Below are 25,940 nucleotides of genomic sequence, written 5' to 3' on the forward strand. Positions count from 1 at the left end.
AAACTTGGCATATGATCGGTTGATGTTTTTAATCCATTTGTAAGTAAGATCTAGCTCGTCCTGAAAGTGAAGTGTGGCGTTTTTATACACCACAATTACATTCAACATAGGCTAATATAACGCCATCAGTCTGCAGCACCACAAATTTTTTATGTTTTATTTTTTTTGCTCCTCAAAACCTTAAAATGCGCACAGGTCATCACGTGCAGTAAATGTGCATCGCATTTCGGCCGAGTGACATTGAATGCTGACGTGTGGCGTGATGTTTTGTTGAAGCGATTGTCCGGAATGGCGGGGTTTTATCTGTTCGTCAGAGACGGACTCATCCGCACATTCTGCATTTGCAGCTGCCAATGTTTGTGAAAGAAAAAACCTCGACGACATGATCGGGTTTTTTAAAAATCTGAAAAACTATGAAGAAAATATGAATGGACAATAAAACACAAATGCATCAATGAAAAATCTTTTCAGTGGACTGCATGGACGATTGACAAACTTGGACTCCAAAGAATAAAATTCCTCTGAATCTTCAGAAAAATCCATTGTTTACAGTCCCATATAGTTTTTAATACCAAAAAAACAAAAAATAAAATCTATACTAAGGAAACTTTCCTCTAAAAATCCTCTCAACAAAATGACAAGCACAAATATATAAAAATCCCCAAAATAAAAGAATTACTTTGAAAAAAGGAAGATAAAAAAAGAAAACGCAGCATATTGAAAACAAATACATTTTTTTTTTTTAGAAAGCTCTGTGTCTAGCAGACGTTCCATTCTCCCCAACAAAAAGAATTTAAGTTTTTGTAATGTCCTTGCATTTTTGTGACGTCACCTTTACATAAATGGCTACATACTTAGAATCTAACCAACATTTTTGTCGGGAAAACGACCTCTATTCTCGCTCGATTGTTAACGAGAGTGAAATAGGCTATGCCATAGCCATGTCAGACGGCAACAAACCGCTTAAAACCACCTGTGCAACCTGTTTCCATGATAAAATGAACGCTTGACAGTGAGCCAGTGTTCACTGCCGTTTACAGCAAAATTACTTAAAATAATAGAACCAGGCTAATCTGGAAATTATGTAACCCAGACTTTTCGCCCGCTTGCGGCTACTTGAGATGGTCAAATTATGGATAAACTCTGGTTTATAAAATATATTAACCCATATCTCTTTAATATTAAAGAACAGAGCTCCCATGTGTTAACGTATAAAAAAACAACCCAACTGATTTATATTAATGCAAAGTATTTAAATACTTTATTCAATAGAGGAATAAGTTAAATAATACAATCTGTAAAATATTTGTTTCCACATTTTCCCACTATACTAAATACATGCATCTTTGATTGTCTTTGCCCTTTATAAAAGTACTCTTGGTATATTTCAGGGTTGTTCTGAGTGATATATTGTTGTAATATCCATGAACCTGACCAAAGGATATTGCTTTTGCAAATCTAGCAGCACCCGTGCCTGTGATGTTGAAGCTCCATTGTGTTCATTTGGACCTGGTTGGGAGTTGAAGTTTTAAGCGGTTTGTTGTCTTTTTTATATATATATTCTTCTTACGTAGTATATAAAAACTTCAAACATTGAAAACTTAGACAAAATGCATTGATCAGTGATTTTGTGAAAATGTACAAAAATTGTCCAACTGTAGCAGTAAAACATTTAAAAAACAGACATGACTTAAAACAAAAATGAAAGAATATTTTACAAAACAAGAGAGACAAAATTAAACTTAAAACCACACATTGTGTTGTAACTTTCTTTTCCTTATTTCATTCTGGCTCTCCAAAATGATTTATTTAATTTTATTATATTACGTGCACAAAAATAAATCTTTTCTTATTTTTCCTTAATTGGTTCCATTTGTTTTCTGTTATTAAAATAGAAGAATTCTCATTTTCTCTTTTGCAGAAACAACCCCCACCCTCCCCTCCCCTACCCGCCCTCCTTGGTTGCTTGACTCTTGAGTAACATAAAAAAAACTGTAGCGAAAGAAATGTTGTTTTAAAAAGAAACCTGTTCCTTTTGTCTTCCCTGTAAAGTCCACGGATCGCAGACAGAGGTGTGAGGAATCGCGTCTCCCTCGGTTACGACCGCCAGCCTCCTCGGTGACGCACTTCCTGCTGGGAGGGGCTGAAACGGACAAACGGAAGCGAGTGCTAAATGAGGACCCAGATTTCAGATGACACATCATTTCTGTGAAAGAACTTTCCCAATAATTAGGTCATGCAGAAAGCTCACCCATTTAACCCTGCTGACACACACACTCGCTCTCACTCACACACACACACTCACACTCACACACACACACATGCTCTCACACACTCACACACACGCTCTGACACGCACACACATGCACACACGCACACGCACACGCACACACACACACACACACACACACACACACACACTCGCTCTAACACACACACACTCGCTCCCACACACGCTCTCTCACACATGCTCTCTCACACAAACACGCTCACACACACACACGCTCACATGCTCACAAGCATACACACCTCTGCTTCATTTGCTGTGCTGGTAGTAAGCCGTGTGTTCAGAGGGCGTCTCTATGGCAACCTGCTGCTGCGGCTGTCCACCACTTTCCTACAGGACAGGAAGTAGGAAGTGACGTTAACCAATGGAATTCCACAGTCGTGTTCGTGAGAAGACACGGACACGCCCCCAATGAGAACCCAGCAATACACACAGGCCAGCCATGTCCACAGTCTGAGCTGAGCTGTGATTGGCTGCAGTGTTTTACGTGCTGTGATTGGGGAGCCTTACCTCCACTGTGGTGCAGGCAGGCACTGAGGAGTACTGGGGGATGTAGTTCCCTTGCATAGCTGTGTTGGCCGGTATGAACTGTAGCAGGGCAGAGGCACAGGGGGTACAGTATGAGAGGGGCAGACCTGGTGCTGTTCCTTCCCACAAATCACTGCAGGAAATGAACTGCACAATTCCACCATGGGACTAATGCCTTCACAGACAAATACATCATTCATTGTGATGTGGTCGCTGTGAGTGTGTGCTCACTTTCTATTCAGTAGGGAAAGTGTGTGTGTTTCTGTGTGTGTGTGCTGACACTGACCATATGAAACTGACGGTGTGAGAATAGACTGACCATGTGAGACTGACCGTGTGAGAATAGACTGACCGCATCTGTGTAGACTGACCGTGTGAGAATAGACTGACCGTGTGAAACTGACCGTGTGAGAATAGACTGACCGAGAATAGACTGACCGTGTGAGAATAGACTGACCGTGTGAAACTGACCGTGTGAGAATAGACTGACCGTGTCTGTGCAGACTGACCGTGGCGGAGCTCCCCAGAGAGAGATGGTTGAGCTGCTGGGTGAGGGGTCCCATCATGGAGGTGGGCTGGATGGACATGGTGTGGTCCAATGTGGGGGTCAGAACCGTCCCCTGAACACACACAAACACACATATAGATACACATACACATACACATACACAGATACATATACATATACACACACAAACACACATATAGATACACATACATACACACATACACATACACAGATACATACTCACATACACACACAAACACACATATAGATACACACACATACACAGACACATATACACATACACGCACATTCAAATGCACCCGCATACACACACACACTAAGTAGCTTAGCCCACCAGACATAATTAACACAGATAAGTGGTTTATGACACATGTAGACAGTCAAATTAGCAGACATGCACACAGACAGACGTGTGAGTGGGGGAGGGAGGGGGGGCTATGCCCAAACTCACCCCAGGCTGCATGAGGTATGACTGGTGATGCATCCAGGAGGGGCTGTGCATCTGCAACAGGGGGCGCTAGTGAGCACAACACACAAACCACCAACTTTCCTCCACTCAGAGTGAAAAACAAACACACGAAGGTCCATGAACACACTGCCAGTAACTGTGAGAGAAACCATTCAGTGTGTGAGTGTGAGTGAGTGAGTGAGTGTGTGTGTGTGTGTGTGTGTGTGTGTGTGTGTGTGTGTGTGGGGGGGGGTTAGGGTTTGTACTGACCTGGTAGGACGAGATAGGAGAGTGCATATAGGGAGAGAGAGACGTCGGAGCGATCATCCGGTTCGGGGCGATACTGTAAGGAGAGGAGTAAAACCTACACACACACACACACACACACACACACACACACACACACACACACACACACGTATGCAGATGAGTATTACATTATTACATTACAAGGCATTTAGCAGACGCTCTTATCCAGAGCGACGTACAACAAAGTGCAAATCAAACACAAGTACAAGTGCGAAGAGGACCTGAGAGGACAGTACAGTCCTCTCAGTCCAGTAAACACATGAACAGCCATTTTTCACGAATATGAACCTACTCGTGCCTAGAATATACTTTCAAATTTTAACCAAAAAAATAATAGTGTAGATTACACTGAGCATTGATGATTTTCATCTCACTCCGACTCACCCGTTCTGCAGGGATGTTGTGGGGTCATACGTTAGCGTCACACCTCCCTGTGAACATACACATGTACACACACACACACACACACACACACACACACAGATAAGGCTTTAGTCTGTATCACTCCAGCAAAATAACAATTAAACAAATGTTACAGACCTGCCATTTCTTTTGATATTATGACCTTATCCCTTTAAGAATGCCAGGAAAGGTTATTGGTCACTCAAATTAGATTAATATAATAATTTGCTTATTATAGAGTTTAGTACAGTTCCACTTTTAGAAGTAGTGGGTCCAAAAAATATTTTGGCTTGCTTCGACTATGCGCATGGAAGAATCTAAGTCCGGTGGTCATTTGGGCCTTGAGTGTGTAAGCTGCGTGAGTTTTCAGAAGTTCCACAGATTGCAACTAACTACCATTTATCTGAAATTGTGTTCAACCTGCGTTTTCCTTTTCCGTCGTCAATTATCCAAAGCTACTGTACTGAACAAAGGAGTGAACCGCAGTCAAGGTTATATATGGGCCATTATGAAAACAAACTAAACTAACTTACAGCAAGGGAGCCACCGAACGCCAAGAACACCTTTGTCAGTCAAAAGCCGCGCTGTTCGCTGTAGGTCGTCAAGGGAGGCTGTTTTCCCTTTGCTTAGGTATAGTCCTACCAAAAATATAGTTCTCCAAAATGGCTGAACGGATTATGAAATAAAATTAAACGTCCGTCAAAAAAACACTAGTAGCTGTATATGTATTATGTATTATGTCTGTATTGAATAATTTGCTGAACAAACTTATATTTCTACGAAACCAAAAATATGTTAGCCGGTCGTTGAATGAAAGTGAGCTAAGAAAAAAACAAAAACAATGTGTTTATTCATGAAACTTCTCAATTGTATATCTTTGTTCTCATATTAAAACATGATTTTTTGACATAGAGAAACAGAATTGAGGATTGTTAGAATATGCCTTTTATTGTCTGTGGTGAGGTGCGAGGGAAGTGGGAGGGCTGAGTTTTCTGCTCTGCTTTGCAAATAAGAGGCTGATAAGAATCTAAATGGCTCACTAGCAGAGAGTCATTTTAACAATTTGGCATCACTGTTATATCACAGTTTGTTGTGTGATATAAATATGAACATAACGATAATTGTCGACGACTCAACCACAAGGGGGTGGATAGGTTTAAGATAATTATCTCCACCCAGGGAGGCTGTGACACAAACTGTAACTAAATTATATAAAAACTAAATTTTTATATAATAATTAAAAACACTTTTTACATTTTTTCTCTTCATACACTTTTATCTTCATCATGCTAAATGATCTTCAGCATGAGAGACAGGGTTGCAGACACACAGTTGAAAATGGGAAATCCACAGGGTCAGCTCCAGAAGAACACACCCTCTGGTGGTCCCGCAGAAAGAGGCGAAAGGCAGTTTTACGCCACAGATACTTGAGGGACACATAATCATGAAGTAATTAAAGGTGGGGAGGGAGAGCCTGGCGGTTGCGAATGGCGTTCTAATTAATTGACTGGGCACCTGCCAGCAGATCCAGTTCTAGAGTCCCATTGGCAGTTCCGCATTAATGAAGCTTGCCTGAGTTGTAATAACTGTTGCTTTCATATTGTGTGAGTTTCCTTTGCTACGTCTTGAATTTCTGGACCTTTCATATTATTATTTGATTGTATTTTTATAGCGAGTATTTCAATTTCCATAATAAATAAATATGGCGATATTTACCCCCATGAAAGTGCAATGGACTTTCAAAGATAACCATTATTTGTAACTTTAGACGTTATAATACATAACCAAAACCCAATTTATTAAAGAATCCACAAAATAAAAAAATTCAAAACATTTGTAAATTAATTCCCATTTATCAAAGGCTTTCTCAAAATGGTTTCTTTACTTTATCATACTTTCTACGATTTAAAGTAATTGTCTTATAATATTCATCCTTGCATAAAACCAGATTGGTCATGGTTTATAATATCAGGCAAGACATTTTCCATACGTAATATTTTAGCATCGTTTAGCACTCTGAACAGTAATGGGCCTGAAGTTTTTTTTAAGTGGACCGGATCTTTTTAATGGTCACTAGCCTCTTGCTTTAACAACAGAGAGATTACATTTTCTACAGTCCCTGGTACAGTATGCTACCTTTGTTATATGTAAAATTAAAGCATGTAAGGAGGGTTTTTTTTATTTGTTCATAAAATGTTTGGTACACATCGATTGGAATGCCATCAAGGCCTGGTGTTTTTCCAACTGAAAGGACACACTGATTGGTAGAGCTCATGTACTAATTAGGCATTTGCACATTCCTTTCTGTTCCTCTGATAACTTAACATGATTATGGGGAAAAAACTGTTTACAATTAACATAATTTAGTGGAACGGGTGGGGACTGGAAAGAGAGAACATCTCTGTAAAATATTTATCTTCTTCATTCAAAATATCCACAGGTGCAGTGAGAATTACCCCATCATTATTTTTTAAACTAGATTCTTCTTTGCTGTATTTCTATATTAGAGGTTGAATTTTAATTGATTTTCACCCTTCTCCATCCATTTTGCTTTATAGTTTGCTGTATTGTATAGGCGCGACATGGCTCAGGCAGTAAGAGCAGTCGTCTGGCAGTTGTAGGGTTGTCGGTTTGATCCCCCGCCCAGGCTGTGTTGAAGTGTCCCTGAGCAAGACACCTAACCCCCAAATGCTCCTGACGAGCTGGTCGGCAGCCAATCGCCGTTGGTGTGTGAGTGTGTGTATGAATGGGTGAATGAGAAGCATCAATTGTACAGCGCTTTGGATGTACAGCGCTTTGGATAAAGGCACTATATAAATTCCAACCATTTACCATTTACCATTGTTGTAATGCACTGTAGTTGACCTGTCATAAATTATCATTGTTCAAATTCCTTTTGTTCATCTCTATGCACTTTATAATCAAGCTAAACAGAACTGGAAATAATATTTTAAGTAGTACAGAAATGAAGGTAAGTTGTGAAGTAATGAACAACACATTTCAGCAAATGTTCAGTACAGATATTTCTCACAAAAAATGATTTTTTTTTATTCCAGTGACTGCTGAGCTAAAGCTCAGGAAAATGAACTGAACCCTGAGATCATTGCTCTTAAATTCCATTGACATCCTTTTTACCTTTTTACCTTTGTCCCCAGCTACTCGGGTCAGAACTGGGTCAAAATATGTAATCGTATTGGATTCAAAACACTGAGCTTGTCTGGTGTATTGGAACCAATGAAATACACTCAAACCTGCCTTCTGGTCCTCTGGGTGGACTCAACTGCACCATTCAAGATCAATCGAGAGCACAAAAGTAATCAAACACAGAAAGAATCCAAAATAATTTCGTATTTGACCCAGGTCTGACTCAAAGCGGAGTTCTGGCCACTCTACCAAACTGCCGAGAGCCAATCAGGGCCGAGTAACTGACCGTGTCCCCATCCCTGGTCCAGGGCCGTCCGTTCTGCAGGTACTTCCCCTGGTGCAGCCTCTTTTTCTGTCCCCCGTCCGCAAACTTGCACAGCAAGGGTTCCGTGGGCACTGCAGGGACACGTGTGCGTCACACACAGAACCCAGAACAGCAGGAATCGCTGATCTCAGATCAGCTGGATTAAACCATCCAGCCAGGCAGTCAGCACAGACGCAGGAAAACAAGGGTTAAAATTTAGATGGAGATTTAAGAAGGAGACTTGCCTGGGACTCCGGGCGGAGTCTTGATGTATTTGCCATTAAAATGCTGAATTATGGCCTCACACTTTTCTCTGGACTCCATCCTGTGAGGACAATTCATTTGGGCGTGTCAGAACTTCATAAAAGACTGTTATAACATCATAAAGGGCTGTTCAAACTCTGTCATGACCACAACAACATTGCGTATATTGTCCGAATTACATCTGTGTGTGAGTGTGTGTGTGTATACATGTGAGTGTGTGTGTGAGTGTGTATGTATGTGTGTGTAAGTGTGGTATATGTGTGCGTGTGTGTGAGTGTGAGTTAGTGTGTGTGTATGCGTGTGTGTGTGTGTGTGTATGTGAGTGTGTGAGAGAGTGTGTGTGTGTGTGAGTATGAGTGTGTGTGTGTGTGTGTGTGTGAGAGAGTGTGCGTGTGTGTGTGTATGTGTGTGTATGTGTGTGTGTGAGAGTGTGTGTATGTGTGTGTGTGTGTGTGAGTGTGTGAGTGTGTGTGTGTGTGTGTGAGTGTGTGAGTGTGTGAGTGTGTGTGAGTGTGTGAGTGTGTGTGTGTGTGTGTGTGTGTGTGTGTGTGTGTGGGGGTTAGGGTTTGTACTGACCTGGTAGGACGAGATAGGAGAGTGCATATAGGGAGTGTGTGTGTGTGTGTGTGTGAGTGTGTGTGTGTGTGTGTGTGAGTGTGTGTGTCAGTGTGAGTGTGTGTGTGTGTGTGTCAGTGTGAGTGTGTGTGTCAGTGTGAGTGTGTGTGTCAGTGTGAGTGTGTGTGTGTGTGTGAGAGAGTGTGTGTGTGTGTGTGTGAGAGAGTGTGTGTGTGAGAGAGTGTGTGTGTGTGTGTGTGTGTGTGTGTGTGTGTGTGTGTGTGTGTGTGAGAGTGTGTGTGTGTGTGTGTGTGAGTGTGTGTGTCAGTGTGAGTGTGTGTGTGTGGTTTACCTGGCGAAGCCCACGCCGCGGCTGCTCCCGCTGCTGTCTCTGAGGACGCGTGTGGAGACCACCTGGCTGAAGGGCTGCAGCATGGCCTCCAGTGCCTGCTCGTCCATGGAGAGAGGCAGGTTGGAGATGTACAGGTTTGTGGGGTCCTGCTCCTGTTGCTGGGACATGAGGGGGGAGGGGGGGTTAGAAATGCTAAAATCTGAAATGCTGATCTCCTGGGATATTTATGCACAACAGTTTACACAGAATGGTGTGAAAAACATCCAGTTCTGTGGGCGGAAAGGCCTTATTAATGTGTGAGGTCAGAGGAGACTGGTTCAAGCTTACAGATCGGACTGACAATTTAGCTTCCATAAACTGTTCAGACTCATTGTTGGAACCAATAATTCAGTTTTATCTGCTCAGCTGCAGTAAATTTCAGGCCATCTATTGATGTCAAATGAACATTAATGAAGAGTAGCTAACCTAGCTATTTCATTTGGCCTGACAGAACGGTAGCATTAAAACATTAAAATCAAGATGTATTATGTTTAGTGGGAGCATATGAATAAAAACAAGCCTGTCCCCAGAATAGATCCCTGAGGGACACTGCATGTAATGGGGGATGGCGAGGATATAAACTTACCAATAGACACTGAGAACTGTCTGCCAGTGAGATGAGAAGGAAACCATTCTAAGGCAGTATCCTTAATGCCCACCCAGTGTCTAAGGTGGTCAATTAATGTAGAATGGTCAACAGTATCAAATGCAGGACTGAGATCTAATAGATCCAGTACTGAGCAGGCACCATTATCTGCATTTAAAAGGAGACCGTTACTTACTTTAATAAGAGCAGTTTTGGAGCTATGCATTATGGGAAAGCCAGATTATTATTATTTGACCATTAACCTGGAGGTTCATACCACTAGGATTACTTGGGCTATTGTGAAGACTACATTTCCGTTAAAATATATAAGGGCAGGTTCCCCCAATACTTTTTTGCAAAAAGAAAAAAAAAAAGTATCAAGATGAATGTGCCATTTCAGCAATACTGCACTGTTTATAGAGTTTGTAAAAGTACTAAATTACATTTAAAAAGATTCCTACTTATTTGGGATTACAGAGTAGTGTTTGGGTTGACATTAATCTGAACAACACCCTTCTTAGAAAACTTGAAATGCGAAATAATTGAGTTTACCATTCACAAAGAAATGAGAAATGTTTCTTTAAAGATCTGATGGTGATATAAAGGAACCTGCTGCATTCCCCGTGTCAACATAAAAGCAAAACCACGCGACTGAGTGACTGACTGCCTGCCAGCAGCCAGATAGGAAACCAGATATGTTGCCAGACAGAGAGGGAGGGAGGGAGAGGGAAAGAAGGAGGGGGGGGGGGGGGGGGAGAGGGACAGGCAGGGGGACACAGAAAGTGTATTACACTTGCAGCAAATTATGTTACAGAGGGACAACCAGTGGGTATATTTGGGTGTATTTGTACACTGTGTTGTGTTCAAATGTTCAAATAGTTTAGCTCTTACCTTGGCCATCTGGGCCTGGACTCCGCTGGCCTTTAGTGCGTTCACTGCCTTCTGTGCAGCAGAGGGACTGTCAAAGTCAACAAAACCATACCCTACAGGAAACACAGGGCTTTAGTGAGGGCCTATAACCAACAGGAAACACAGGGCTTTAGTGAGTGCCTATACCCTACAGGAAACATAGGGCTTTAGTGAGTGAATATACCCTACAGGAAACACAGGGCTTTAGTGAGTGAATATAGCCTACAGGAAACACAGGGGTTTCGTGAGTGCCTATACCGTGCAGGAAACAGAAGTTTAGTGAGTGTGATTATGCTTGTGAGCTCTAGCAATTATATTAGCAAAATATCGAGATTGTGCTAGCGAGGTCTATATATTTAATCTAAATTAAATAAAAATTAAATCATGTGCTAATACATGAACCTCGGTTTGTCTGTTCTGATTTTCTGTAGAAACATTTTGGTGCAATGTTTGGTTAGGTAATGTTGTTATGGTAATGTTGTTGTGACAGTTCCCTGCTGTCAAACACCCATATCACACGACTGACCTTTGCACTTGTTAGTGGTCTTGTCCAGGATGGCCTTGGTGGACACGATTTTGCCGTATCTGTAAAGACACAAGGGGGGTGTTAGATGCTGCATGGGGGAGAGGGGCGGGGATGAACAGTACACATGACAGCTCTGACACAAATGCGGTGTTTGTCCGTACAGGTGAGAGAGGGGGATTCAGGTATGTATGGGTGAGACAGGGGATTCAGGTATGTGGAGGTGAGAGAGGGGGACACAGTACAGGGGGAGGAGAGCAGTGTAAGGGGTTAGGGCAGTCCTTCTCAAATAGTGGGGCACACCCCCCCAGGGGGGGCGCGGTGCGATGCCAGGGGGGCGCGTGTGACCCTGGGGAACATGCTTTTTTTTTGCCGTACTAGAATAAAGTGTAACGTTTTACGACTTACAAGAATACAGGTTTTTTCTGGTTTACGTTACTTGCTTAACTGTGTTGAATAAACGGAGTAAGCTCCGACTGCGTTCAGTCTCTGTTATTCAACATAACAAAACCCTCAAGAGACAACATGAAAAAAATTTTAACAGGGATGAAAAGAAAGGCGGAGAGAGACGAAGATAATGAGACAAAAGAAAGTCGGATGAGGAAATATGACGAAGCGTCTGTAGCGCTTGGCTTCACTGTGACTACAGTGGGAGAAGAGGAAAGACCGGTGTGTTTACTGTGTCTGAAAATGCTGGCAGCGGACAGCATGAAGCCAAATAAATTAAGGCGCCACTTAAAGACATTACACCCCAATCACGCTGATAAGCCGCTGGAGTTTTTTCAGCGGAAACGTGCCGAATATTGCCAACAATCATCCCGCTTTGTGAATGCTACTTCAGTAAACCATCGAGCACTGTTAGCATCATATAAGGTGGCGTACCGAATTGCTCAGTGCAAAAAACCCTACACCATAGCAGAGGAGCTGATACTGCCTTCAGCATTAGACATGGTCTCTGTCATGCTGGATGACGCAAGTGCTGCAAAACTAAAAACTATCCCTCTGTCCAATGACACTGTCGCCAGACGTATAGATGACATTGCTAACGATCTTCAAGAACAGCTGGTAGATAAACTCAAAGACAAACGTTTTGCCTTACAATTTGATGAAGCAACTGACAGCAACAAAGACTTTTTGTTTATTGCTTATGTACGTTTTGACTTGACAAACTCCCTGTGTGAGGATCTACTTTTTTGTAAATATGTCAGAGACAGAGCCACAGCTGAAGAGCTATTCAGAATGCTGGACTGCTTTTTGACTGAGAATGGGCTAAAGTGGGAGAACTGCATTGATGTTTGCAGTGATGGTGCACAAACCATGGCAGGGAAGAGAAAAGGACTTCGGGCACTCATCAAGAAGGCCTCACCTAATGCTGAGTGGACACACTGTATTATACACAGAGAAGCACTTGCATCAAGGCAACTTTCCCCTGAATTAAGTGAGGTTATGACTGACATTATAGGTGTAGTCAATTTTATAAAGACCAGACCACTAAAAACAAGAGTCTTCTCTGCTATCTGTGAGGAGATGGGAGCTGAACATCAAGCTGTGCTCTATCACAGTGAAGCAAGGTGGCTGTCACGAGGAAAAGTCTTGTCCCGAGTTTTTGAGCTCAGAGAGCAGATAAGAGTGTTTTTGGAGCAGGAGCACAAGTATGAAGTCGCAGAAAAATTTAGTGATGAGAACTTCCTGGGAAAACTGGCCTACCTGAGTGACATATTTGGAAAGCTAAATTAACTAAATCTACAGCTTCAAGGGAAAGATAAACACCTCCCTCAGGTCACAGACAAGATCAGCTCTTTCACTCGAAAGCTTGCAATGTGGGGCAGGCAACTTGATGAGGGAAACACTGATTCATTCGAGAACCTGCATGAATTTATGGACACTACTGACTATGATGCTACCTCAGTGATTCCACACATTAAGCAGCATATTTCATCACTGATGGGATTCTTTAAAAGTACTTCCCTGAAAACAGTTCCCAGTATGACTGGGTGAGAGATCCTTTCAGTGCACCAGCTCCAACTGGTTTCAGCTCTGCAGAAGAGGACCAGTTAATTGACATGACGTCTGACTCCACATTGAGACTGAGGTTCACATCACAGACACTGAGTGAATTCTGGCTGAGTGTAGAGAGGCAGTATCCACTCTTAGGGCAGAGGGCTATAGGCATTCTGCTTCCTTTTGCAACATCTTACCTCTGTGAGACTGGCTTCTCTGCTGTTGCTGCACTGAAGACCAAGTACAGGTCCCAGCTAAACATTGAGCAGGAGCTGAGAGTTGCAGTATCATGCTTCAAACCTCGCTTCGAAAAGCTGTGCACTGCAAAACGTGCTCATTGTAGCCATTAATCCTGACTTCCTCATTTTGATAAAAAAATAAAGAAAAAATCAGCACAAATTGTTTTATTCATTTTTGTTTTGTAGGTTAAAGTGTTTTATATATTGTGCTCCTGAGTTAATGTTGCTGAACTGAATTTAAATTTGTTATTATTTATTGATTTTATTTCATTTTATTTTTCAGTATCAAATGGTGCAATAAGTCGGTCAAAAATGTTTACAGTTTAAACAAGGATTTATTTTTTTTAATTTCAGGCAAATTGATGCACTTAAAATCTTTTCTGTTACAGACTAAAAAACAATGTTAATAAAGTTATTCTTTGCTGTAAGTTGAACTATATTTCTTTCTTTTTTCTTTTCTTTAATGTTAATAAGGATACAATGTTATGCAGAGGTGTACTTATAACAATTTAATAGACAAATTTATTTATAGTCGCGGCGGAGAGTGGGGGGCGCGAATTGTTTTCTTCTTGCTAGGGGGGGCGTAACAGAAAATAATTGAGAAGCACTGGGTTAGGGTAAGGACTGGAAATGGCGGGAGACTGAGAAAGCAAGACCTCTCCTATGCCAGAGACGACGTCTGGAGAAAAGCTTTTTAGCCAGATTTTATTACCTGTAGAAGGAAAAGGGATCGTGTTTGTGAGAGAGAGACCGAGAAAAGGAGAGAGGGTATGAGCAGTGCCAAGCTTTCAGAAAATCTGGCTTAGATTTTTCTCTCTCTCTCTTTCTCTCTCTCTCTCTCACTCACACACTCACACACACACACACACACACACACACCAGCCCCCACATCCTTGCAGCTCAACTCAGGAAGTGAGAGTTAGGGTTCACAGACACACAAGAAACACTTTCCTTATGAATCATTCCTGAACAACATGACCAGACCGGAGCTTCTCAGTGGTTTATCAGAGAAAACTGGGAATATGTCTGAATAGTGTGTGTACACCCATCACATTACATTACACACATTTAGCAGACACTCTCATGCAGATTATATTCTTTACTGAAGGACATCAGGTTAACCACCTTACTCAAGGGTACAACATCAGCACCTGGGAATCAAACTTACAGGCTCTCAGCCTCACTGTTGACCTAAAATGTGTGTCAGTGATTGGGCTTGTGAATGCCCTGCTGTTTTTCTGGCGACTCACCCTCCCATGCATACATTCTCAGTTTGGAGCACAGTTGGGGCTCCACCAAAATTCTACCAGTGATCTACAGTAGAAACACAAACTCATGGCATGTCCCCGATACTCTCTATATGTCTATACAGCCAATAAGCTTTTAACTGTAGCCATCTAAACACCAAATAAAACCATCTTGAGAAAGCAAGGAAGGGCTTGGGGTCACCTACAAATGGGCAACCGAGAACATCAACTTTTTTGATGTGGCAAAAGTGTCATTTTTCCAGCACTGTTAAACTTTAAACTGGTGACAGATGGCTTGTAATTGACCAGACTTAATCTCTACAAAGGCAGTAGTGTGATCACATTGGCTAACATGGTATGAGCCAACCAAAGCACAGGAAATAATTCACAAGTAAAGGGACAGTTAGTGAGTTAGCGAGTTAGCGTGTTGGTGAAGAGTCGCAAGGTCACTCACGGCTGACACAGCTTGACCAGGTCGTGGTCTGTGGTGCCCGGGTGAAGACCACGAATGTAGAGGTTGGTCTTGCTCAACGGTTCCCCTCCCCCACTGCTGCTGTTGCTGCTGCTGTTGGTACTGGGACTGGGCGGCGCCATCTGCTGGTGGGAGGACACATAGGCCTGCTGCAACAGGAACAGGAAAACCCAAAGTTTAGGATTTCATATTACTCTGATACTTCAATATTCTAAAGCCCACACTTATTATTCTTTTTTTTTTATCTAGTTCAGGTCTGTGTGAGTAATCGCTTCCAGTGAAGTGACCTGCATTTGCCTACACCTTCAGACAGGAAAATGAGTCATATCAGTCCGCCTAATCGGTTATTTTACACAGGCTCTCCATCATCATTGGAACTTTTCCTTAAAATCATCTTAGGTTTAACTATTCGAGTATTAAAGAGTAATAACTCTCCAGATCACATTTTCTTTAGCTGTGAACATGTTTGTATGCCTATTTACATACACATTTGCAGCAGAAAATAACAAAAGCAAATAGTGTACATGAAAACAGAATGAAAGTTCATCAAGTAGATCAAGCTGCAATCAAAATCTTTTTAAAAGCCTTTTCAATTACTGTTTATGTATAATTATTTTACTATTCAGGGTATTCTAGCTGCCTACCATGGTATGCTAGTTGGAAAGTTGATGGACTCTTCAAGGGTTCAAGTTGTATCTATGTGATCACTCTAAGGACTTTGAACTGTATTTTTCGCTATGGTTTTCAACGCATTTGTCCCTGGTTTTGATTTGTACTTTATTGTACGTCACTCTGGTCTGCTATATTACTGTAATGTAATGTAATGTAATGTACTGAGCTACCCAGTGCTCTCATTCTTCTTAATAATCTTCTAAGCAGGTGTTTGCTAAGCCTAAGGTTGGGCCAATATCTCTGCCTAATTTTTTATTCTTTACTTTCATTGGAACAACTCTGGTCATCATGTTGACAAACACCAATAACAGACTCTAAAGGCAATCAGAAGCCTAGTATGAAGACTAAGATATGGAAAGCTCTCTTATACGCGCACTAAGGCAGCAAATGAATGCATTGGACTAATCAGAAACACCAGTGAAGCTATTTGTCCCACACATTATGGTGCCCTGAATTAAAAGATGAGAATCTGTATTTTAACTGCAAGTGAATTGTTTGATTAGAAATAAAAAATTGTGGAGGAAAAATATGTGAAATATATGCCTTCGTCCCAAACGTTATGGAGGGCACAGTCTACGTAAAGGAATGAGAAGCACTTCGTTGGCCGGGCGCTTGGCTGAACAGCGTACCGCAGTACAGTGAGCATAGCCGTAATGTCCCTTCACCGAACAACTCGTGACCGTTTCCCTGACAACGGCAATAAACTCGCGCTTAATGACGACGCGGAAAGAGGAGGAAGAGCAGGCTCGTTTTCTTTATGACTTAACACGGACATACGTAAATCTGTGCCACTTTACTAATGAGCGCAGGGAACACTTTAATTACTCCTGATTGCTTTCTTTTCAGGGAGCGTCGCAAACTCCCCGATACACAAACATAATTTGCCATTCCTCCTACAGGCTCACCCACCCAGTGATCAGCTAGGCTTCTTTCAGTTCCGCCTCTGGGCATGAGTGACAGGATTCACACTGGAACGGCTCAACAGTCATTTCCACTTCATCACGTTTCCATTTGTAAGTGATAGTTCACTACGTTTTTTTAAAAATATGATATATGTCCATTTTCGATTTGAGTTTTTGTGTGCAATAAAGAATATTTGAACAGAATTTTAGAGACCTGCTGGCTTTACAATGGCAGGTATTACAGTTATTCAGGGGTTTTCTGGTTTAAAGCAAGACATTACACTGCAGTAACTCCAAAGCTTCCTGGACAATACATTATGCCTCCAGAGGTTGCACATACTGTATGTATATGATACTGATTATTCTTTAATAAATAATGGTTAATCTCGTTTTTAGCCAGAGAGGACTGCAGAAAGCATGTTTCATTATAGGCAGCAGAACACTTTTCTACCAGTGAATTCAATTATACTGAAAAATGTATACTTTTTTATGTTATGATTTTATGTTAATTCTGTTAGAACTGTAGAATAATTAAAAGTGGAAAGATACTCAAAAGCGTATTCATCACCTTTCCGATCATTGGCAGGCTTTAGTAGGCAGACATGTAACAGGTATGATTTGATCAATGTTGTATGTAGTATTTAGCTATTCTGGGAAAAATAGATAGGCTACATCTTGGAAATTGACATGGCTAAACCTGTCTAAAACATGCTAAAGTTTAGCATGTAGCCTACAGCTTTGTCTCTGCAGGAGGACTACAACAATAAATTGAATGCATTATCAAGTATCTTACACTTGACAGTCGTTCTAAACCGAAATGATTAACAAAAGAGAAATGGTGACAATCAACAATGCAAATGTGTAATGCTCACAGGTGAGAATATTTTGGAGGCTGTACAAGGATAGATCCAGGTGCAGGTAGGTAGAGGTGGAGATTAAGATATAAGCAGAGGTAGAAGAGGAACAGCTTTGTATAACACACCTGCCAGCGCCCACAGACAACCCCCCTGGCACACAGCCAAGTGTACAGCTGAGATGGGTGTGTGTCACAGACAGCAGGTGTAGGAACCCAGTGGGGAAAAGACAGGTGAGACCAGGACAATGTACTAGAGAGGACCCAGGGGTAACAGCACACATAAACACACTGTACATGCCAAGCACGCACACGCACACGCACACATAGAGTGAGCACAATTATTTATTGGGCCAGTGACACATTTTTAGGAAATAATTTTATTAACGCCCCCATTTTCAGGCATCAAATATTGGACAGTTTAACATCTTGTAGAATAAAGTAATATATTTTTTTATATTTGGTCACATATCCTTTGCATGCAATCACTGCTTGAAGTCTGCAAAGCATAGACATCACCAGATGCTAGTTATCTTTCCTGGTGATGCTCTGCCAGGCCTGTACTGCAGCCATCTTTACTTCCTGCTTGTTTCAGGGACTTTTTGGCTTCAGTCTCATCTTCAGCTTGTAAAATGCATGTTCGTTTGGATTCAGGTGATTGACTCCAGTCAAGGATTTTCCACTTTTTGCCCATCAAAAACCTCTTTGTTGCTCTAGCAGTATGTTTTGGTTCAGTGTCTTGTTGCATGATGAAGTGCCATCCAATACGTTTGGAGGCATTTAGTTTTATCTGAGCAGATAAAATCTGTAGCAGATAAGATCTGTAGACTTCATAATTCATTGTTCTACTTCTGTCTGCAGTCACATCATCAATGAAGACAAGTGAGCCTGTTCCACTGGCAACCATAAAAGGCCCACGGATGAGGTGCTATGCTTTGGATCATGGGCATTTTCTTTTTTTCTCCAAACTTCCATCTTTCCATCACTCTGGTACATGTTAATCTTCTGGTAATCCGGAACTATTGGGCCTCTATTAAGTGCTTTTTAGCAGACAGTAATTTCACCTTTCTGTTCTTCAGGCTTATCAGTGACTTGCATCTTGTAGTGTACCCTCTGTAGTCCTGCTGGTGTAGCCTTCTACGTATGGTAGACTTTGACACATCTACACCTGCATCCAGGAGAGTGTTTTTTTCTGTTGGGTCATTGTCAGGCAGTTTTCTTCACCATAGAGAGTATTATCCGGTCATCCACTGCAGTGGTCTTCCTCGATCTTCTTGTTAATAATGAACCAAACTGTTGACTTGGGCATGCCCAGAGTTTTTGAAATGTTCCTGATTTATTTATTTTCATTTCTGAACAACATTAATCTCCAAAGGCAGTTGCAAAGTCTAGAATCAAGACTAGACATCATCAGCTCTCTTCTGCATTCATTAACAGCACAAATGAATATACTTTCCTCAGAAAACATGAAGCCAATTCAACAAATACTTGTAGTACCTTAAAATGTGCTGTTATTTCTAAACAGTTCATCCGATAAGGATTAAAATACCCTCAAATTAAAGTTGACATTCTGCACTTCAACATTGTCATTGTATCCTTTCAAACTCAACGTGCTAGAGTACAGAACCAAAATAACAATAAATGTGTCACTGTCCAATGAATTATGGTGCTCACTCGAGAACATCATGCGCACACACACAAATACCAATCACACGCGCAGCATGTGCACACACAAACATGCTACACGTGCATCTACAGTGCAAACTATGGTAATGGTAGAGTGAAATTTGTTATTTTTGCTATTGAAGTATCCGTCTCCTGAAAACCTCTCCAGAGACCACCCAGAGATGAAGAAAGGCAGGACATTAAGAGAAGCAGAAACTGAGGAATGGGGGAGGTTCCTGGAAAGCAGTTTTTGAAATTCTCCTCTCATCGCCCTTCTCTACTCCCTGTGGCCCAACTAAAGGTCAAAGGCCACATATAAACACTGTGTTTTACTCTGCAACAGTGGAACTCTTTGAAGTACCACTCCCCCACTTCCCAAAAATCGAACTCCCCCCTCGCTCATGAGCACATGGTTTGAGGCTGAAATTCCAGGAATTCCGAGGCAGAAATCCCTGAAATCGGAGCCGGGCAGGGAGGGGGAGCAGGTTCCCTCCATCTGCGTCCCTATGGCATTACACCCTTCTGTCCCTGTGTGCGAATGGATGAATAAGAGGCAAGAATTGTAAAGCGCTCTGGATAATAAAAAACTGTATAAATGCAGTCCATTTAACACATCTTCTTCCTCCCTGCTATTCCATGTGGATTACCACATTCTCACCACTGCTTGCCCTTTCAGTCGTTCCTCTCACCCTCTTCTGAACACGTTCTCTCTGCCCTCTCCTTCCGCCTGGCCACAAAAGCAGTGGATTACCTCCTCTTCCTCAGACCCTCCAAAGGCCCCATCTTGCAGTCCTTTCATTTCACATTTCTAAACAAAGGAAACTGTTGCCCTGAAGTTAATTATCTCATTCATTTAACCAAAGCACAGACGGAAATGGATTTTGACTTTTTAACACCTTCCATCCCTCCCAGTGAGGATTGCAGCAGAAAGGCCTGATCTATACGGGCCTGGAATTCTCCAGGAAGCCAGGAAAACTAACTTGAGGAAAGCCGAATGTATCAGTTGATGATGATGTATTCTACACGGACGGAACTTCTTTCAGAATGACAAGCGAGTAGATCACACAGCACATCTGCCGACCTAGAATTAGGAACATCCGCAGAGTGTAGGGGAGACCAGGGATGATTGCAATATTTTTTGTTGCAATTTTCCAACTTCATTTCGGTCTTGTTGGGCATTACATTCTTGTTGGGCGTATTAAATAAATACCAAATGCATATCCTTTTTTTAAAACAAGACGTTTCCATTCTCTCCCAAAAAGCAGTAGTCTTCCTAATAGTTTCGCGCACATAAACGATCGCGCGTACAAAACCGAACCGTGGACCCTGGATGAACTGGTGACGTAGACGGTTAATTACATGTTCCTCGAATGCTCGGAATGTCGAGGCAAGCCCCCCGAAGCGCGCGTTTGTCGCCGAGGCGTCCGTGCGGACGAGCGCGTACTGGGCTTCTCGCATTATCCATCTCAGCGATCACATTTCCACGACCTATAAATCAGATTCACGGCATTGAATAACAAAACAGAACTGGACATTGACCTACTATTGAAATTATCCTGTGCGTGGGAAGACCTGCGTTGCCAAACACTAACGGGAAAACGTAGGCGAAATGTTTAGTCATGATTTGAATCGCAGATTGCGTGTATTGTTTTTAAACAGCCATGACGGTGTAATAAAATGGTGGTAAAGTGACATTATCTCCTCTCAAATTACCACAAAGTCGTATGATGACCACACGCAGGCAACTTATTTTCATTATTCTGTCAGCATTAAACGCCACCGTGTAAGTCAAAAGCACCAGGACAAACAACTATCTTTCTGAAGTGAAGGAAGTTCTGTCAATAGCGCAACCAGACAAAAATAACGTTTACTGATGTCTGAAAACATCGGGCTATTTTAGTTTTCATAGTGAGAATGTGTTCCTTCATGGCAGTGTATCTGTCTTAATTTATCCAGAAGCATTTCGGCCGACTTCGGCCCACCCAAACTATTAACTACGAATGAGCGCGTCTTCTAGGAAAAAAATAATAACATAATTTCAGAACATAAATAAACAGGGTAGCCTATTTTGTTCACAACTAATCCGTATCATTCGATCAGTGAATAATGTAGCCTATAGGCTATTTCTTTGTTAAGCTTTGCGAACTACCAAAGTTCTGAAATGGCGTTCCGCTAAAGCAAATGTATGGCACTCATAGCTAAATGTGTCATTTGGCTAACAATACCCTAATAAAAAGAGTTAACGTTTAAATACAGTTGGAATGGAGCGTTATTCTCAGACGACAATGCACGTATGTTTTTATGGAGGCAAAAAGCTTTTAAAAGGTAGCTGTCTAGAAAATATAAAACTAGTTACTATTTTGATCAATAGGCTACACTTTCTTACGGCGCAAACGTTAAGGTGTTTCGTCCCATAAGCAAAGTAACTATTTTGAAGCCACTCTAAACATAACATAAAACCCCAAAGTAAACAATAGGCTACAAACAAGGCCCTTGCGTGTCGTGGAGCATGAATTTACCTCCGAATTGAAATTGTTTTTGAAAATGGAACCTGTAAACTAATCATAAAGTGAAAGCAACCAGACAAATATGAAACATGTATGTTTTACTAAGGAAAAATGAACAATTGTCCCCATCATTGATTGTTGCTGTGCCATTCCTATTCGGAATTCCGGCTAGCAATCGTCGTGTCCCGTCATCGCAAAGGGATATTTTAGGGGTGGGGCGATTCGCTAGACTAAAAAAAAAACAAAACTTTGCCAAACTTATGTTGCGCATATTCTGGGAAAACGCGATTCTTTCTTGCCTCCAAAGCCTCTGGTGTTCCTGTGGTGGAGCGGGCTGGTAATCGGTTACATTATACTCGCCAAAAACCCATTCTGCTTCATTTACGACCATAACCCCCACCCTCCAGCTAGCTAATGAACGATATTATTTACTCCGTTTGCTTTCAAACTTCATTCCCTAAAAGTCACTTTCTGTTGGCAGAAACGAAAACACGCAAAATCCAAACGGGGCTGTGTAAGCGCATAGAATGAATAGCATACATGTTCCTACTAGGCTACTGCACAAGCGTCCAGCACATAGGCTACGGAACGGTACAGTATAACGTGAGCGGCTGTGGTCTCCAGTCGATCGCTAGCTGGATACACTAGGCTACTGAAGTTGCTTTTCTGTACGCTCCGCTTTCAAGGACACTGCAGTTTAAAGTCACACAGCCGTGTCTCAACAGATATGAGAATGGGTTCCCGTTCACCGGCCACGGGCGGACGAAGGATGTGAGGCGCAAGGTTGCTTTACCTTTTTGCTGTTTCTGCTGTTATATCCGTTGTATGGGTTGACTCCTGTCCTTGGCGGAACGGAGAGCAGCATTTTACAGTCCTAGCTATGTCCGGAGTGGCGAATGCAGCCAAGGCAGTCAGCTGACGTCAGCTCGGGAAACTCGGTTTGGAATCTGGGAAAGCGATTTGGGGTAGGCTATTGCTGTCGCCGAAAAGCACCTTTCGACACGCCTGGCTTACAAAGCGCAACGCTGAAGCCATGCACTCTGCCCACTGAACGGACTCTTGGTAATACCAAGAGCGGTTCTTTAAACCGGACATTCAACGGGCATTTTTTTGCCTCAGCGAAAAGTCAACTCTTTCGAATCTGATTGGCCTCAACAGCCCATATGACGCATCTAAGCCTATCAGAAATCTATTTATTAAGGGCATACGTTAAATAAAACTCTCATTCACCATTCAGCTTTGCTGGTAATATTGCGATCAAGTATTTTGTACAATATCCTGTACCCTACTAGACTTGGTTCTCCAATTCACAAGCTTTCTCTTGAGCCGTGTAGGGCGTAGGAAATTATGTGTACCAGTTAGCCTTTGTGAAAAAAACTACCGGCATGGTTTGCATTTAATTTTAAATAATTAATGAAGAGCGCTTGCCAATGTCAGGCCGGATGGAAGGGATAGGATTCTGTTTGACTTATCAACAACGCTATGACGAAACCGCAGTCTTTGTTGATATGGACATATTTGATTTAAAAAGGACTTTCATTCGTTTTTTTTTTTTTTGATTGTGATATTTAAGTAGGCTACATAACGACAACTGACTGACCCCGTCCTGATTAAAAAATGGTGAAAACGCAGTTGATTTCTCTGGATGGGGGATCTCCACGTCACTCTAATTATTGTTTAAGTGTAATTGTGTAAATGTAACCATTTATTAGCTTACAAATTACTGGAAGTATATTTTAAAGCTGCGAGTAGCAAGGATGTGACTAGTCGCTTATTTGCGCAAATGGACGGCGCACTCCTGGGCAGAAGTTGTGCCCGCGCACCCCGGTACTGCAGCAGTCAGTTGGTGGTAACATTGTTTGGGAAACCAACAGCCATGTTGCTAAGCAACGCAACACCTCCCTCACGTCCTGACTTTAGTCTAAATGCACATTGATTGGCCCCCTGGGTGGTGAGTGCATATGTGCGCGCGCGTGGTAGTCTTCTCACTATTCTATTCACCATATCTGTACCACCGTGAAAACTATGGTGAAAACAAAATCCTTTGACCAATATTCATAGCCTGTTCTGTCGGATAAAAAGTAGGCGTCAGAATTCATCCTAAAAGGGTAGTGCTGAATCACTCTGTAAGGTTTACACATCGTATCTTGTATTAGTGTTTAATCCTTAGACATTGTACCCAAAACATACAGTCAAGGATGTAATAGCCCAATGTAAAACACTTTTTACATTCACATGTATTTATTACGTCGCTGGTGGCATTATGAAATGTAAAATAATAATAATAATAATAATAATACAAAGACGAGGAGGAGGAAGAATATTAATTAGCATTCGTCATGCAATTTCTACCCACTGGTTGTATTGTACTGTCTCTCATGAGGGGTACACATATTTAGGCCTACCTTTTTATTAGGCCAATATTTTTGAAAAGAGGAGAGGGCATATAACAGCAGTGTATACAAGGGTGCAATCAGTTCCATTTCATTTCACATTCCAAAAATGACTTTGAAATGTAATGCATTAATGGAAAAATCCTCATAGAACACTACGGACATTTTAACAATCTTGAGTTAAATCTTCTGGATTGACTGAATTGGAACTGAGCCTAAGCCTGCATCTGTGCCAACACATCATGGGTCTGCTTCGAGCTGCCATTTTCTGCCTTATAACCCAGAGAGCGTTGACAGATAAATGTCCGAATTTAACCCCTGTCGGAGCTCGTCGGGTTGATGCAATCGTTCTGCTCTTCAAAATAAACGTAGCAGCTGATTGCGGGTGTTTGTAATAAGGAAGTGTATGGGTTTCAAGCGGTGATTAGCTGGATCTTGGAGCTAATTTCATTGGTTGGTCACTCGTGACTGACCGCGCTGCACTCGAGTGAACGTCATATAAAGCCTTGCGTCACTTCATCAGCCCCAGCACGCAGTTTGGGCTCGGGTGTTCAGTTGCCTTTTTCCCGTTGAGTGTCATGTAGTACAAAAATCCAAAAATCAAAACAGAAAGACAAAAACGCATACAAGTATACACTCATATTTCCAACCAAAACCTAATATTTTTTTGACAAACAATCTGGTCAAATGCCCGCATGCAGCCTCTGGGAACATAACATCACTATTCAAACTTCTATTACTTGAAGTGTATTTTCTTGATTTACAAAATGCCTCCATACCTACAATTATAAAGCCATCAGAAACTGCAATAAATATCTAAGCTATCCTTCTTTGCACACAAAATCCACAAAAACAAGGCAGGGCATTTTGCGACAAAGATGTTGCATTGCGTCACGCTAAGGTGAGTAACGGCACACGTGTGCTTCTTTGGGCCTGGAGCTGCCACGGCTTCCTCTTTCCGGTGTCGATCGCCTCCCTCTGTTCCGAATTTCCGGAGCAGATCGGCCCTCACAGCTGGAGCTGTCGTCGGACACAGAACTCACCGTGTTTCTCCAGACCTGTCGAGATTCTGGAGAGGAGGGGATAGTGTGTGTGTGTGTGGGGTGGGGGGTGGGGGGGGGGGGGGGTGGCAGGGGCTACATGGTGTTCTTGCTGTTTACATGCTTCACATTCTTTAGCTGTTATCAGCGTTGCTGGTGAAATGGCTGTCAGCGTGCAAGGGCCCAAGGCCAAAGCGTTGAGATGGTTTCCATGAAAACAGCAGACCAGGTTTCTGCTCTACCCCAACGGCAGCCAAACTGCACCTGCCTCTTTGGGTGGTGTGCTGAAGACAGACCATGAAAAGATACAACCCACATCATTTCCCCAGTGAATAGAGACTATATTGGACAGCCTATAACCTTGTGCCTAACTTGCTTAACTGGGACCCAGAAGGTTGGTGATTCAAGCCTCAGTTTAGTCACGTAAGATCCATGCAGCTGTGGGCCCTTAACCCCACATTACTCCAGGGGGGATTGGCCCCTGCTTAGTCAAATCAACTGTCTGTCCCTTTGGATAAAAGCATCAGCTAAATAATTGTAATGTAATAAAATGTAGAGGTCTCCCCCTTCATAGCACAGCATACTTTTATCTCAGAGCTTTCCTTTTGAAGATATTCCATCCCGAAGCTTTGAATATGGAAGCGTTGTAAAGTTTATATATTGTGAGGGTGTGTGTATGGGGGGAGTTGCCTCGGCCAATATTGAACATTCTTGTCATTGTTGTAGATATAGGGGTAGGGTCAGAAGCCCTGTATGTTTGAATGAGGTTT

The 25,940-nt window shown here is 42.1% G+C and overlaps 1 protein-coding gene across 3 annotated transcripts; it reads right to left on the bottom strand.

Annotated features, from left to right (window-relative positions):
- Positions 1 to 14: 14 nt before the first annotated feature.
- On the bottom strand, positions 15 to 22,845 carry LOC133138118 (RNA-binding motif, single-stranded-interacting protein 2-like). 3 transcript variants are annotated; one of them, XM_061256605.1, is made up of 14 exons: positions 22,531 to 22,845; positions 15,121 to 15,287; positions 11,183 to 11,241; positions 10,639 to 10,730; positions 9,123 to 9,274; positions 8,197 to 8,276; positions 7,934 to 8,043; positions 4,486 to 4,532; positions 4,063 to 4,156; positions 3,796 to 3,846; positions 3,325 to 3,435; positions 2,798 to 2,875; positions 2,530 to 2,617; positions 15 to 2,143 (listed from the first exon to the last, which is right to left on the bottom strand). In XM_061256605.1, the coding sequence occupies exons 1-13, from the start codon at positions 22,600 to 22,602 to the stop codon at positions 2,537 to 2,539; spliced, it is 1,194 nt and encodes a 397-aa protein (XP_061112589.1). In that variant the 5' UTR covers positions 22,603 to 22,845; the 3' UTR covers positions 15 to 2,143; positions 2,530 to 2,536. The 3 variants fall into 3 exon arrangements, with proteins under 3 accessions (XP_061112589.1, XP_061112588.1, XP_061112591.1); XM_061256604.1 differs by having other exon boundaries at positions 9,123 to 9,280; XM_061256607.1 differs by having other exon boundaries at positions 3,306 to 3,435; positions 9,123 to 9,280.
- Between the last annotated feature and the right edge of the window lie 3,095 nt (positions 22,846 to 25,940).

The sequence above is a fragment of the Conger conger genome, chromosome 10 (assembly GCF_963514075.1).
Source record: "Conger conger chromosome 10, fConCon1.1, whole genome shotgun sequence".
Lineage (NCBI taxonomy): Eukaryota > Metazoa > Chordata > Actinopteri > Anguilliformes > Congridae > Conger > Conger conger.

Excerpts from the sequence above, each read along its gene's own strand:
- LOC133138118 (XM_061256604.1), bottom strand. The coding sequence starts at position 22,602 with ATGCTGCTCTCCGTTCCGCCAAGGACAGGAGTCAACCCATACAACGGA. Across the intron at positions 10,731-11,182 it reads GACCACTAACAAGTGCAAAG|GGTATGGTTTTGTTGACTTT; the intron begins GTCAGTCGTGTG and ends TGTTTCCTGTAG. Across the intron at positions 2,876-3,324 it reads CTCTGGGGAGCTCCGCCACG|TTCATACCGGCCAACACAGC; the intron begins GTCAGTCTGCAC and ends GCCCTGCTACAG.